Source organism: Dryobates pubescens, chromosome 41 (genome assembly GCF_014839835.1).
Source record: "Dryobates pubescens isolate bDryPub1 chromosome 41, bDryPub1.pri, whole genome shotgun sequence".
NCBI lineage: Eukaryota > Metazoa > Chordata > Aves > Piciformes > Picidae > Dryobates > Dryobates pubescens.
This window is the reverse complement of record NC_071652.1, coordinates 755,129-769,506: the sequence shown is the minus strand read 5'-3', so window position 1 is coordinate 769,506 and position 14,378 is coordinate 755,129. Positions and strand designations below refer to the sequence as shown.

Below are 14,378 nucleotides of genomic sequence, written 5' to 3'. Positions count from 1 at the left end.
GTGCTGCCTGGGGGGCTGAGGGTCTGTGCTGCCTGGGGGGGCTGAGGGTCTGGGGGGCTGAGGGTCTGTGCTGCCTGGGGCTGAGGGTCTGTGCTGCCTGGGGGGGCTGAGGGTCTGGGGGGCTGAGGGTCTGTGCTGCCTGGGGCTGAGGGTCTGTGCTGCCTGGGGGGCTGAGGGTCTGGGGGGCTGAGGGTCTGTGCTGCCTGGGGCTGAGGGTCTGTGCTGCCTGGGGGGGCTGAGGGTCTGTGCTGCCTGGGGGGGCTGAGGGTCTCTGCTGCCTGGGGGGGCTGAGGGTCTCTGCTGCCTGGGGGCTGAGGGTCTGTGCTGCCTGGGGGTCTGTGCTGCCTGGGGGGCTGAGGGTCTGTGCTGCCTGGGGGGCTGAGGGTCTGTGCTGCCTGGGGGGGCTGAGGGTCTGTGCTGCCTGGGGGGCTGAGGGTCTGTGCTGCCTGGGGGGGCTGAGGGTCTGTGCTGCCTGGGGGGGCTGAGGGTCTCTGCTGCCTGGGGGGCTGAGGGTCTCTGCTGCCTGGGGGCTGAGGGTCTGTGCTGCCTGGGGGGGCTGAGGGTCTGTGCTGCCTGGGGGGCTGAGGGTCTGTGCTGCCTGGAGGGGCTGAGGGTCTGTGCTGCCTGGGGGGGCTGAGGGTCTCTGCTGCCTGGGGGGGCTGAGGGTCTCTGCTGCCTGGGGGGGCTGAGGGTCTGTGCTGCCTGGGGGCTGAGGGTCTGGGGGGCTGAGGGTCTGTGCTGCCTGGGGGCTGAGGGTCTGTGCTGCCTGGGGGGGCTGAGGGTCTCTGCTGCCTGGGGGGGCTGAGGGTCTGTGCTGCCTGGGGGGGCTGAGGGTCTCTGCTGCCTGGGGGGGCTGAGGGTCTCTGCTGCCTGGGGGCTAACCCTGGGGCTCGCCCTCTCCCTGCTCCATTCCTGGCCAGTTGCTTTTCTTTCCCAGCTGCTCCAGGGGCCTGGACTCCTTGCCAGCCAGCTTGGCTTGGCAGGGCCGAGCTGCAGGGTGGCTGCAGGAGAGCTCTGAGCCGTGGCTGATGCCCTGAGCCCCCCTCCCCCCACCCCGGCCCCGGGGCCCTGCTGCCGCCGGGCTCTGCCCCGCGGTTGCTGTTCCCGGCTGAGCCCCGCGGCGTTTCCTCTCCCTCCCTCCTCCAGTCCCCTCGTTCCTTCCTGGCATTCTTCAGCTCTTTCCCCCCCCGTGCTCTGCTTTGCCTGCCCCTCCCCCCCCGTGCCCACCCCGCGGTGGAGCCGTGGGGCAGAGCCTGCAGCCAGCGCCCTGCGCCGCTGCCCCCAGGGGGCTCAGGAGCAGGCAGGGAAGGGAGGTGGGAGCCAAAAGCTGCTCTGGAGCCGAGCCCCCAGGGCCAGGGAATGCTGCTCCCTGCCCCCACCTCTGCCAGGGCTGAGGCAGTGCAGGCAGCCCTCTGTGCCTGGGCAGTGCCAGCTCCTGTGCTGCCCTCCAGGGACGTCGCAGGGCTGCCAGCGGAGCTCTGGGATGCTCAGCCCAGCAGGCTGCTTCGTGCAGCTGGGGGGCACAGAGAAGAGCAGACCCCAGGGGCAATCCCCACCCAGCCTGTGGGGCATCTGCTGCCCAGCCTGGGTGGCCCTTGCCCTGGCTGCTGGGGTGGGAAGCCCTCAACCTCCAGCGGCTTCCTGCCGCCTCTCCCCGCGGCTCCTCCGCCCGGCTCTGCTGGAGGAGCCTCCTGCAGCCCCGGGGAGGCAGAAGCTTCCCTGCTGCTCCCCCCCAGGTCAGGAGAGGCTTGTGCAGGGCCAGGGCACCCCCAGCCACCCCCCTTCATGCCACCTTCTGTGCCCCCCCAGCTGCAGGAGCTGATGTGCCACGTGGTGATGGGCAACCTGGTGATGTTCCGCAAGGACTCGGTGCTCAACATCCTGAGTGAGTAGCAGCAGGGGCAGGCTGGAGGTGGAGAGGCAGAGAGAGGCTCCTGGGCCCTCCTCCAGCCCTTCCCTGCCCTTGCCCACCCCCTCTGCTGAAGAGAGAGACCCCCTCCCCCCCAAATCAGACCCCAGATCCCTGGGAAGGGAGAAGGCTGCAGGGCATCCACAGCCCTCCCCCCGGGCAGCCTGTGCCAGGCTCACCCCCAGCCTGGCTGGGAAGGGCCTCTGGGCAGCCTGTGCCAGGCTCACCCCCAGCCTGGCTAGGAAGGGCCTCTGGGCAGCCTGTGCCAGGCTCACCCCCAGCCTGGCTGGGAAGGGCCTCTGGGCAGCCTGTGCCAGGCTCACCCCCAGCCTGGCTGGGAAGGGCCTCTGGGCAGCCTGTGCCAGGCTCACCCCCAGCCTGGCTGGGAAGGGCCTCTGGGCAGCCTGTGCCAGGCTCACCCCCAGCCTGGCTGGGAAGGGCCTCTGGGCAGCCTGTGCCAGGGTCCCCCCCAGCCTGGCTGGGAAGGGCCTCTGGGCAGCCTGTGCCAGGCTCACCCTCAGCCTGGCTGGGAAGGGCCTCTGGGCAGCCTGTGCCAGGGTCACCCTCAGCCTGGCTGGGAAGGGCCTCTGGGCAGCCTGTGCCAGGGTCACCCTCAGCCTGGCTGGGAAGGGCCTCTGGGCAGCCTGTGCCAGGCTCACCCCCAGCCTGGCTGGGAAGGGCCTCTGGGCAGCCTGTGCCAGGCTCACCCCCAGCCTGGCTGGGAAGGGCCTCTGGGCAGCCTGTGCCAGGCTCACCCCCAGCCTGGCTGGGAAGGGCCTCTGGGCAGCCTGTGCCAGGCTCACCCCAGCCTGGCTGGGAAGGGCCTCTGGGCAGCCTGTGCCAGGGTCCCCTCAGCCTGGCTAGGAAGGGCCTCTGGGCAGCCTGTGCCAGGGTCCCCCTCAGCCTGGCTGGGAAGGGCCTCTGGGCAGCCTGTGCCAGGCTCACCCCCAGCCTGGCTGGGAAGGGCCTCTGGGCAGCCTGTGCCAGGGTCCCCTCAGCCTGGCTGGGAAGGGCCTCTCCAGGTCAGCCAAGGCCAACCACCATCAGCCCAAGGCCTCCATGCCCCTCTCTGAGCTGGAGGGCCGTGGCCTGTGCCAGCCTGGGCAGTGCCAGGCGTGGGCACAGTGCTGGAGGAAGAGCCTGGCAGAGGCTGGCAGCTCCCAGGAGCTTCTGAGAGGGACTCCTGGGCTGGAGCCCTGCCAGGGGCTGGGGCTGAGGCTGCTCCTGGTGTTGCTGCTGCTGCTGCTTAAAGGCTCAGCAGCCCTAAGAGGCTTGGGCTGAGCAGGGTGATGCAGCTGGGTGCCCTGATGAGCTTTGGGCTGCAGTGCCAGGCAAAGGCTGCCCCAGGGCTCTGCAGGTCCTGCCTGGGCACAGGGGAAGAGGGGAGGGAGAGAGAGTCATGGAGAAGCCCTCCCAGGTCACCCAGCACCACCATGGGCACCAAACCAGGGCCCCAGGTGCCATGGGCAAACACCTCCAGGGCTGGGGACTCCACCACTCCCCTGGGCAAGCCTGGGCCAGGCCCTGAGCACACTTGGGAGGGCAGAAGTGGTTCCTCATGGGCAGCCTGAACCTCTCCCTGGCACAGCTGGAGGCCATTTCCTCTCCTCCTATCCCCTGGCCCCAGGCAGAGCCCACCCCAGGTGCCCAGTTCCTCTGCTGTGCCCACAGCCCCCTGGCTCCAGGTGGGTTTGGGGGGCTGGGGGGGAGGGGGAAGCAGCCCCCAGCTCCCCTGATCCAGCCCTGCAGGCAGGGAGCTGAAGCCCCTCATGAACTGCCTTTGCTCTGAGCAGCTGCTGGAGTGACCTTGCAGCTCTGCCACCTGTGCCTCAGCTGGCAGAGCCAGCCCCCAGTGCCCCCCTGCCAGCTCCCCTGCCAGGCCCAGCCCTTGGCACAGGGGCTGCAAGCTCAGGCAGCTGCCCTGGCAACAGCCTCTGGAGCCCAGTGGGGCACTGTGCCCTGCCCCAGCGCCCTGCTGTGGGGGGCAGAGTGTGGGGGCAGGAGGTGCCCAGGGCCAGCTGCCCCTCACCCTCCTCTGCCCTCCCCCCACAGTCCAGAGCCTGGACTGGGAGACCTTTGAGCAGTACTGCACCTGGCAGCTGTTCCTGGCACACAGCATCCCCCTGGAGACCATCATCCCCATCCTGCAGCACCTCAAGTACAAAGGTGGGCAGCCCCTGGGGTGGGCACCGGGCCTGGGGGCTGGGCACCGGGCCTGGGGGGTGTGGGCACCGGGCCTGGGGGGTGTGGGCACCGGGCCTGAGGGGGTGGGCACCGGGCCTGGAGGGGTGGGCACTGGGCCTGTGGGGGGCACCGGGCCTGGGGGGTGGGCACCGGGCCTGGGGGGTGTGGGCACCGGCCCTGGGGGGTGGACACCGGGCCTAGGGGGTGGGCACCGGGCCGGGAGGGGTGGGCACCGGGCCTGGGGGTGGGCACCGGGCCTGGGGGGTGTGGGCACCGGGCCTGGGGGGGGTGGGCACCGGGCCTGCGGGGGGTGGGCACCGGGCCTGGGGGGTGGACACCGGGCCCGGGGGGGGGTGGGCCCCGGGCCCGGGGGGGGGTGGGCACCGGGCCCGGGGGGGGTGTGGGCACCGGGCCTGGAGGGGTGGGCACCGGGCCTGGGGGGTGGGCACCGGGCCTGGAGGGGTGGGCACCGGGCCTGGGGGGGGTGGGCACTGGCCCTGGGGGGTGGGCACCGGGCCGGGGGGGGGTGGGCACCGGGCCTGGGGGGGGTGGGCACCGGGCCTGGGGGGTGGGCACCGGGCCTGGAGGGGTGGGCACCGGGCCTGGGGGGGTGGGCACCGGGCCTGGGGGGTGGACACCGGGCCTGGAGGGGGGTGGGCACCGGGCCTGGGGGGGGTATGGGCACCGGGCCTGGGGGGGGGTGGGCACCGGGCCTGTGGGGTGGGCACCGGCCCTGGGGGGCTGGGCACCGGGCCTGGAGGGGTGGGCACCGGGCCGGGGGGGGTGGGCACCGGGCCTGGGGGGTGGACACCGGGCCTGGGGGGGTATGGGCACCGGGCCTGGGGGGGGGTGGGCACCGGGCCTGTGGGGTGGGCACCGGCCCTGGGGGGCTGGGCACCGGGCCTGGGGGGTGTGGGCACTGGGCCTGTGGGGGGCACCGGGCCTGGGGGTGGGCACCGGGCCTGGAGGGGTGGGCACCGGGCCGGGGGGGGGTGGGCACCGGGCCTGGGGGGGGGGGGCACTGGGCCTGGAGGGGTGGGCACCGGGCCTGGAGGGGGCACCGGGCCTGGGGGGGTGGGCACCGGGCCTGGGGGGGTGGGCACCGGGCCTGGAGGGGGCACCGGGCCTGGGGGGGTGGGCACCGGGCCTGGGGGGGTGGGCACCGGGCCTGGAGGGGGGCTGGGCACCGGGCCTGGAGGGGGGGGGGGGGGGGGGGGCACCAGGCCTGGAGGGGGATGGGCACCGGGCCTGGGGGGTGTGGGCACCGGGCCTGGAGGGGGCGGGCACCGGGCCTGGGGGGGGCGGGCACCGGCCCTGGGGGGGGGCGGGCACCGGCCCTGGAGGGTGCGGGCACCGGCCCTGGGGGGGTGGGCACCGGCCCTGGGGGGGCTGGGCACCGGGCCTGGAGGGGTGGGCACCGGGCCTGAGGGGGGTGGGCACCGGGTCTGGAGGGGTGGGCACCGGGCCTGGAGGGGTGGGCACCGGGCCTGGGGGGGTGGGCACCGGCCCTGGGGGGTGGGCACCGGGCCTGGGGGGGTGGGCACGGGGCCTGGAGGGTGGGCACCGGGCCTGGAGGGGGCACCGGGCCTGGGGGGGGGTGGGCACCGGGCCTGGAGGGGGCACCGGGCCTGGGGGGGGGGCGGGCACCGGGCCTGGGGGGGGTGGGCACTGGGCCTGGGGGGGGCACCGGGCCGGGGGGGTGTGGGCACCGGGCCTGGGGGGTGTGGGCACCGGGCCTGGAGGGTGGGCACCGGGCCTGGAGGGGGGCTGGGCACCGGGCCGGGGGGGGTGGGCCCCGGGCCTGGGGGGGGGGGGACACCGGGCGTGGGGGGGGTGGGCACCGGGCCTGGGGGGGGTGGGCACCGGGCCTGGGGGGGGTGGGCACCGGGCCTGGAGGGGGTGGGCACCGGGCCTGGGGGGTGGGGGGCACCGGGCCTGGGGGGTGGGGGGCACTGGGCCTGGAGGGGGTGGGCACCGGGCCTGGGGGGTGGGCACCGGGCCTGGGGGTGCCCTGAGCTGCCCTGCTCACCCTCTCCCTCCCTTTGCAGACCACCCTGAGGCCTTGTCCTGTCTGCTGCTGCACCTCAGGAGAGAGAAGTAAGTGCCAGGGGGGGGCCTCAGGGTGGGGGGGGGGCAAAAGGCTGAGCCTGGAGGAGAGCAGCCCCAGAGGGCATCTGAGCAGTGCCCAGCAAGAGGCTGGCATCTGCTCAGGGGTGCCCAGGCCAAGGGGCACAGAGTGGAGGCCAGGAGGGGGAAAGTTGTTTGGGGGGGGGGAGGCTGCTGGAGGCCTGCAGCAGGCTGAGCCCAGGGAGGTTGTGGAGAGCTCCCAACGCCCCCCCTGGGCACTGTGCCCCCCCTGGGCACTGTGCCCCCCCTGGGCACTGTGCCCCCCCTGGGCACTGTGCCCCCCCTGGGCACTGTGCCCCCTGGGCAAGCTGCTGGGGCAGGGGTTGGGGGGGGAGGGAGGGTGCAGGAGGTCACTTCCCACCCTCCCATGCTGGCACTGGAGGGCTCTGGGAGAGCTTCCTTCGCCTTGCCCTGCCTGGAGCTGTGCCCAGCCTCCAGTGGGCACTGCCTTGGCATCGAGCTGTGCCCGCTGGGCTGCAGCACATGAGGCTCCTTACTCTGCTCCCAGCTCCAGCCCCTGGCAGCACAGAGCCCTGGGGGGGGGGGGGGGGCCGGGGCCAGGAGCCCTTTGCCCAGGGCAGGGAGGCAGCAGCTGGCACCGCCGGGCACCGCCGGGCAAGGAGCCTGCTGGCAGCTGGCCCCCAGCACCCAACGCTGCCCCTCAGCCCCTCAGCCTGGCAGCCAACCCTTCAGGGGGTGCCAGGGGGTGCCAGGTGGCAGCCTGCTCCCCCTCCCAGCCGTGCCAGGGCTCCCCTGCGCCAGCTCCCTCCGGGCGCCGCCGCGGCCTCCCCCTCGGGGCGGGGCGGCAGCGGCTGTGCCCCGCCCCAGCCACGCCCTGCCCCGCCCCGCCCCCAGGCCCAGCGAGGAGATGGTGAAGATGGTGCTGAGCCGCCCCTGCCACCCCGGGGACCAGTTCACCACCAGCGTCCTGCGGCACTGGGGCCTCAAGCACGACGACCTCCTGGCCGAGCACATCAAGTCCCTGCTGATCAAGAACAACAGCCTGCCCCGCAAGAGACAGAGGTGTGCCCCCCCTGTGCCCCCCTGTGCCACCCTGTGTGCCCCCTGTGCCACCCTGTGTGCCCCCTGTGCCCCTCTCTGTGCCCCCTCTGTGTGCCCCCTGCCCCGCTACAGACAGTCCCTGCTGATCAAGAACAACAGCCTGCCCCGCAAGAGACAGAGGTGTGCCCCCCCTGTGCCACCCTGTGCGCCCCCTGTGCCCCCTCTGTGCGCCCCCTGTGCCCCCTCTGTGTGCCCCCTCTGTGTGCCCCCTCTGTGTGCCCCCTGTGCCCCTCTCTGTGCCCCCTCTGTGTGCCCCCTGCCCCCCTACAGACAGTCCCTGCTGATCAACAGCCTGCCCCGCAAGAGACAGAGGTGTGCCCCCCCTGTGCCACCCTGTGCGCCCCCTGTGCCCCCTCTGTGCGCCCCCTGTGCCCCCTCTGTGTGCCCCCTCTGCCCCTCTGTGCCCCCCGTGCCACCCTGTGTGCCCGTGTGCCCACCCTGTGCCCACCCTGTGTGCCCCCTGTGCCCACCCCGTGCCCCCCCTGTGTGCCCACCCCTGTACCCTCCCACCCCAAGCACCAGAGGTGCCCCCCCTGTACCCACCCAGGGCTCCTCTGCCCCCCCCTGCCCCACAGGGGCAGGACCTGCAGGACCTTCCCATGCGGAGGCCTTTGCCTGCCCCGCCCTGCCCCGCCCCGCCCCCGCCCTGCCCCGCCCCGCCCCCGCCCTGCCGCTGCTTTGCCCCTCCCTGGCCCTGCTGCAGCCTCTCGGTGTCCTCCTTGGCCCCAGCCTGGCCCCAGGCTCCGAGCTGTGGCCTGCCCGGTGCCAGGTGCCCGGTGCCCGGTGCCCGCTGCCCGGTGCCCGCTGCCAGGTGCCCGCTGCCCGGTGCCAGGTGCCCGCTGCCCGGTGCCAGGTGCCCGGTGCCAGGTGCCCGCTGCCCGGTGCCCATTGCCCGGTGCCAGGTGCCCGGTGCCCGGTGCCAGCCTCCAGCCGGACTCTGGGGTCCAGCCCTGGGCTCTGAGGCAGCTTCTGCCCCGGGCACAGCTCTGTGCTGGGGCACAGCAGCGCTGCTGGGGGCTGGCCTGGGGGGGGGAGGGGAGGGGGAGGAGGAGGAGGAGGAGGAGGAAGAGGAGGAGGGGGAGGGGGAGGCTCTGCCAGGCCCTTTGCCGGCGCAGGGAGGACCTCTAGCGGCCTGGGCTGGCAGAGCAGCAGCTGCCAGCGCCGGCCCCGTGGCACGGAGCTGCCTCCTGCCCCGGTGCCTGGCACAGCTTCTCCATCCCCCGTGCCCTGGGGCAGTGCCCGCTGCCAGCAGTGCCTCAGCCCCCCCCGGGGTGCCCTCCCCTGCCTCCCCAGTGAGGCTGCTGGGCAGCTCTGCACCCTCCCAGGTGCCGAAGGGCCTCCCCCCAGCCCCGGGGGGCAGCTCCCTGGCACTCTGCTCAGGACCCAGGCCTGTGCCACTCTAATCCCAGGTCATTAAGGGGCAGCCAGCTAGGGGGGTTATGGCAGCACCCAGGGGGGGTGGCACCACGCTCCTGAGGCTCAGCACAGGGCACTCAGTGCAGGATTGATCCCCTAATCCCCTCTGTGGAGCAGAACAGCCTCAGGACACCCTGTGGGTGCCGGGGGGAAGAGGAGCCCCGGCTCTGGCTGCTGGGGGGCACCATGAGTGGCAGTGCCCCATCCCTGGGGGGGGGGCCATGACCCAAACCCAGCTTGTGGGGGGTGTCCAGCTGGGGGGTGGGGAGCAGGCTGCAGGCTCATGGGTGCTGCTCCTATCCCCCCTCCCCCAGCCTGCGCAGCTCCAGCAGCAAGCTGGCACAGCTCACCCTGGAGCAGATCCTGGAGCACCTGGACAGCCTCCGCCTCAACCTCACCAACACCAAGCAGAACTGTAGGTACCAGTGCCCCCCCCGTGCCCCCCCAGTGCCCCCCCAGCCCCCACCCACCCGGCCTGGGCCCCCCAACCCCTCCATGGGCACTGGGAAGCTCGGGGGGGGGGGGGGGGGTACCGGGAGCCCCTTGCAGCACCCCCTGCGTGGGGGGTGGGGAGGGGAGGTGGTGCCCTGCCTGCTGTGCCCCCCACCCCGGGGCTCTGACTCTGCTGCTGCTCCCCCCCCCGGCAGTCTTCAGCCAGACGCCGATCCTGCAGGCGCTGCAGCACGTCCAGGCCAGCTGCGACGAAGCTCACAAGATGAAGTGAGTGCGGCCCCGCCCCGGGCCCGGGGAGGCAGCTCGCTGCCCACCCCCCCAACCACCTCCTGCTTCCTTCCAGGTTCAGCGACCTCTTCTCCCTGGCCGAGGAATATGAAGACTCCTCCAGCAAGCCCCCCAAGAGCCGCCGGAAAGCCGCCCTGGCCAGCCCCCGCAGCCGCAAGAGCGCCGCCCAGCCCCCCAACAACGAGGAGGAGTCGGCGTCCAGCAGCGCCTCGGTAAGAGCCTCCCCCCGACGGCAGCCCCCCCCGCCCCGCCTCGGGGGGGGAGGAGCAGGCGAGGTTGGGGGACGCCCCCTGCCCGCAGCGCCCTCCCCCACCCCCCTATCCCCTTTTGTGGCCCAGGAGGAAGAGGACACCAAGCCCAAGCCGGCCAAGCGGAAAAGGAAAGGTTCCTCCGCCGTGGGCTCGGACAGCGACTGAGGCTCCGCCGCCCCTCGGCCCCCCGCCGCGGCAGCCAGCGTCGGGAGGAGGAGAGGAGGACAGGACCCCTCCCCCCCTCCCCCCAGGATCCTGCAGCGGACTCCGGGCTCCCCCCAGCCCCCTCCCCGCTGGACTTTTTAGCTCCTTGTTTTTTAATCGACGCCTGAGGGGGGAGCAGAGAGTGAGCCCTGCGCACGCCCAGGACCTGGCGCCGGCCCCTGCCCACCCCCGGGGCGGGAGGGGCAGCACCCCCAGGAGGGGAGGTGGGCCTGGGGGGGGGTCGGAATCTCACAGGTCCCTTATTTTCATACGAGAAATGTAAATAAACAGTGCAGACCGAGTGAGGCTCAGGTGGGGGGGGGCCCAAGGCCACTCGTGTCCTTCGCTGGGGGGGGGTGGGGGGCGCGCACCAGCGGCCACCGGCTTGGGGTTGATGGAGTCTGCTCGGGCCGGAGCTTGGCCCCCACGGGAGTGGAGGCTGCTGTGACCTTCCCCTCCCTCCCCAGGGCGGCTCCAGGGGCCAAGCAGCAGCACAGCTCCCTCTGCTCTGTGCTGAAATTCATCTCCTTGTGCTCCGGGAGCTCCCCGGGGCCAGCAGCGGCCCCCACGTCCTGCCCCACGGAGCCTGCCGTGGCGTGGGGCTGCCCCGAGGCCGTGGCAGTGCCAGGTGTGTGTCGTGTGTCCCCCACCCCCCCCCGGCCGCCCAGCCCCTAGCTGGAACGGGAAGGAATCTGGGACAAGGCTGGGCAGGGCTGGGGGCCACAGCAAGGGGGGACGAGAACAGGGCTGGGAACGGGCGAGGGGTCTGGGGGGAGTGGGGTAGGGACAGGGTGGGGGGGGACAGGGTTGGGGGGGACCGTGGTGAAGGGGACGGTGCTGGAGGCGGGGGGGGGGGACAGCGGGACAGGGCTGGGGTGGGCTCGGTGGGGGTCGTGGTGGCGACAATAGGGACGTGACGAGGAGGGACTCCGCGGGGGGTGGGCGACGCGGGCCTGGGGTGCGGGGTCTGGGCCGAGTGGGACAGGCTGGGGGTGAGCTGGGGGGGCTGGGACGGTGCCGCGGGGCCGGCACTGGGAGGCGGGGGAGGGGCGGGGCGGGGCGGGTCCTGTGCCCCGCGCCGGGGGCGTGTCCGTGGCACCCCCACCCCGGTCCCGGTCCCCGCGATGGCGCTGGCGGCGGCGCTGGCGGCGCTGGCGGCTCTGGCGCTGCTGCAGAGGCTGCTCCGGCCTCACCTTTGGGACGATTTGGCTTTCGTGCTCCGGGCCGCCCGGTGCCGGCGGCGGGCGGTGGCGGCGGCGGCCGGGGGGTGCCGCTCCTTGGCCGCTCGGTTCCTGCGGGCGGCTCGGGAGGCACCGGCGCGGCCGTTCCTGCGGGCGCGGGGGAGAGCGGAGCCGTACGGGAGCGGGGCGCGGAGCGTGGCCCGGGTGGTCAACGCGCTGCGGGGGTGGCCCCTGGCGGGGAGCGGGGAGCTGGGCCCCGGTGTCACCGTGGGGCTGCTGGTGGGGAACGAGCCGCGGTTCGTCTGGGGCTGGCTGGGGCTGGCGGCGCTCGGAGCCCGTCCTGCCTTCCTGGGCACGGCGCTGCCGCCCGCCGCGCTCCGGCACTGCCTGCGGGCCTGCGGGGCACGGGGGCTGCTGGTGGCCGACGGTGAGAACCGGGCGGGAACCGGGGGATGGGAAGGGATCGGGGAATGGGGAGGGGCTGGGAGGGATCGGGATCGGGAATGGGGCTGGGAGCCGGGGCTTGGGGAGGAGCTGGGGGGATGGGGTTGTAGCCGGGGGGGCGGGGGTGGGGAAGTACTGGGATTGGGGTGGTGGTACCCGGGGTACCGTGGGCAGTAAATGCTCCTGGGGATGGGGATGGGGATGGGGATGGGGATGGGGATGGGGTGGGCCCGGGGCTTGGGAAAGGGTAGTAGTACCGGGGGCAGCGGGGAGGTGCCTGGCCCTGGGTACGAGGGCCAGGATGGGCTCTGTGGGCTCCGGGATGGTTTAGGGGCCCCCATCGGAGACAGGCTCTGGGGCACAGGGGTGGCTCCGGCAGTGCTGGGGGTCTCCTGCAGTGTCAGCCAGAGACTGAAGGCTCTGGACAGCGCGGCAGGGGGTCCAGCGTGGTTCAGCTCGGGTGCAGTGTGGGGAATGTGGGTGTCTCCGTGAGTCCCTCCAGTTGTGCCATGTTTTGGTCCCCCCGAACTGGCTCCATCTGAGTGACCCTGCTTGGTCCTCCATCCTCTCCCTCACCTTGGGCTGGGCTGGGGGGAGGAACCGCAGGCTGTGCCCTAGGACCTGCCCCCACGCCAGCTTTGTCTTCCCCCATCCCAGACCTCTTTGCATCGGTGGAGCCCATCCTGCCCAGCCTGCGGGAGGATGGCATCGTGGTGTGGGTGCTGGGCTCGGGGCCCTACCCCCCTGGCGTGGTGGCCCTTCAGAAACTGCTGGACGCAGCCTCCGAGGAGCTGGAGCCTGAGGACGTCTGGCAGCCCAAGGACATGAACGATACCTGCCTCTACATCTTCACCTCTGGCACCACCGGTGGGTGCCCAGGGGCTGGGTGCCCAGGGGCTGGGTGCCCTGGGTGAGCATGGGCGGGGCGGGGAGGGGGAGGAACCCGACGCCGGTTTCCCCTTCCAGGTCTCCCCAAAGCCGCCCGCGTCTCCCACCTCAAGTCCATCATGTGCCTGAGCTTCTACGAGCTGGTGGGAGCGTCGGGCCGGGACGTGGTGTACCTGGCGCTGCCTCTCTACCACATGGCCGGATCCCTCCTGGGCATCGTTGGCTGCATCGGCATCGGTGAGCAGGGCTGGGGTCCCCGGCGCGGGCCCCGTGACGCTTCGGGGGGGTGGTGGGCTGATGTCCTCCCCCCGCCCCCCGCCCTGGCTCTGCGCAGGGGCCACTTGTGTGCTGAAGGAGAAGTTCTCGGCCAGCCAGTTCTGGGCTGACTGCCGCGCCGAGGGCGTCACCGTCTTCCAGTACATCGGAGAGCTCTGCCGCTACCTCGTCAACCAGCCCCAGGTCCGGCCGAGGGGCGGCCTGGATGAGGCGGGGAAGGGTCCAGGGCCGGGGAAATGTCCCCCCCGAGCCTGACCCTGTGCCCCCGCCGCCCCCCGTAGTGCCCTGGGGAGCGAGACCACAGCCTGCGGCTGGCGGTGGGCAGCGGCCTGCGCCCCGACGTCTGGAGGAGCTTCCTGCAGCGCTTCGGCGCCGTCCGCATCGTGGAGACCTACGGCATGACCGAGGGCAACGTCACCCTCTTCAACTACACCGGGACCCCGGGGGCCGTGGGGCGCAGCAGCTTCATCTACAAGGTGAGGAGGGGGCTGGGGGAGCGCCGCGGTGTCCCCCCCGGCGCCGGGCTGCTGACGTCCCCCCGCCGCTGCCCGCAGCTCTTCTCGCCCTTCGAGATCGTTCGCTACGATGTCACCGAGGGAGCCCCGGTGCGGGACGCGGCCGGGCGCTGCATCCGCGTGCGGGCCGGTGAGTCGCGGGGGGGGTGGGTTGGGGGGGGGGTGGCACCGGGGTGGGGGGGCTCCCCATGGGTGCCCCTCACCATGCATCCCCCCTCCTTGCAGGCGAGACGGGGCTGCTGATCGCCCCGGTGACCTCCCGGACCCCCTTCCTGGGCTACGCTGGCAGCCGGGAGCTGTCGGAGCAGAAGCTGCTGCGCGGAGTCTTCGCCGAGGGCGATACCTACTTCAGCACCGGGGACCTGATGGAGCAGGATGCGGCCCAGTTCGTGCGCTTCCGGGACCGCACTGGGGACACCTACAGGTGCCAGGGGCCCGCACCCGCCGGGGCCTGCTCCTCTCCGTGGGGCACTGCGGCCCCGTCCATGACGTGGCCTCGGAGTGGGGCTGGGGGGGGCGCTCAGCCCGGTCCTGCTGATCCCTGACGTCCCCTCCCAGGTGGAAAGGTGAGAACGTGGCCACCACAGAGGTGTCCGAAGTCTTGGTGGCCCACGAGTCGCTGCAGGAAGCCACCGTCTATGGTGTCACCGTGCCAGGTACTGGCGTCCCCCCCGCCCACCCCCCGGCCGTGCTGCCCTTGCCCCCCTAGCCCTGGGGTGCCCCCCACGAGCTCTTGCCCCTGCTGCAGGCCACGAGGGCCGTGCCGGGATGGCGGCCGTGGTGCTGCGCCCCGGCTGGCGGCTGGACGGCTCCGCGCTCTACCGGCACCTGGAGCAGCTGCTGCCGCCCTACGCCCGGCCCCGCTTCCTCCGCCTGCAGGTACCGGGCTGGGCTGGGGCGGGGGGCACACAGGGGACGTGGGGGGCGACCAGGGAGGTCCCCGACTCACCTCGCCCGCTCCCAGGAGCGCCTGGCGATGACGGAGACGTTCAAGCAGCAGAAGGTGCGGCTGGCGCAGGAGGGCTTTGACCCTGCTCGCGTCCCTGACCCTCTCTTCCTGCTGGACGAGGCCGCCAGAGCCTACGTGCCCCTGGGCCCCGCGCTGCTGCAGGGGGTCCTGGACGGCAGCTTCCGCATTTAGACGCGCCCAGTGCCCGGCCCCGGGCACCCCTAGGCCGGG

At 73.3% G+C, this 14,378-nt stretch overlaps 2 protein-coding genes across 2 annotated transcripts in view; both read left to right on the top strand.

Annotated features, from left to right (window-relative positions):
* The window catches only part of INTS3 (integrator complex subunit 3), a 41,264-nt gene extending 31,373 nt beyond the window's left edge, over positions 1–9,891 (top strand). Inside the window, exons 23-30 of the mRNA XM_054177511.1 lie at positions 1,810–1,885; positions 3,962–4,075; positions 6,142–6,190; positions 7,076–7,243; positions 9,013–9,113; positions 9,346–9,418; positions 9,495–9,651; positions 9,778–9,891. Of these exons, the coding sequence (XP_054033486.1) occupies positions 1,810–1,885; positions 3,962–4,075; positions 6,142–6,190; positions 7,076–7,243; positions 9,013–9,113; positions 9,346–9,418; positions 9,495–9,651; positions 9,778–9,855 (816 nt within the window). The 3' untranslated portion in view covers positions 9,856–9,891. The remainder of the gene's footprint in view (positions 1–1,809; positions 1,886–3,961; positions 4,076–6,141; positions 6,191–7,075; positions 7,244–9,012; positions 9,114–9,345; positions 9,419–9,494; positions 9,652–9,777) is intronic.
* A 1,114-nt stretch (positions 9,892–11,005) lies between these two features.
* Positions 11,006–14,378, top strand: SLC27A3 (solute carrier family 27 member 3). The gene is made up of 10 exons (XM_054177563.1): positions 11,006–11,502; positions 12,177–12,386; positions 12,486–12,644; positions 12,742–12,866; positions 12,965–13,159; positions 13,238–13,328; positions 13,424–13,622; positions 13,757–13,854; positions 13,947–14,077; positions 14,163–14,378. The coding sequence occupies exons 1-10, from the start codon at positions 11,019–11,021 to the stop codon at positions 14,337–14,339; spliced, it is 1,869 nt and encodes a 622-aa protein (XP_054033538.1). The 5' UTR covers positions 11,006–11,018; the 3' UTR covers positions 14,340–14,378.

Excerpts from the sequence above, each read along its gene's own strand:
- SLC27A3 (XM_054177563.1), top strand. The coding sequence starts at position 11,019 with ATGGCGCTGGCGGCGGCGCTGGCGGCGCTGGCGGCTCTGGCGCTGCTG. Across the intron at positions 12,387-12,485 it reads CTTCACCTCTGGCACCACCG|GTCTCCCCAAAGCCGCCCGC; the intron begins GTGGGTGCCCAG and ends TTCCCCTTCCAG. Across the intron at positions 12,867-12,964 it reads ACCTCGTCAACCAGCCCCAG|TGCCCTGGGGAGCGAGACCA; the intron begins GTCCGGCCGAGG and ends CGCCCCCCGTAG.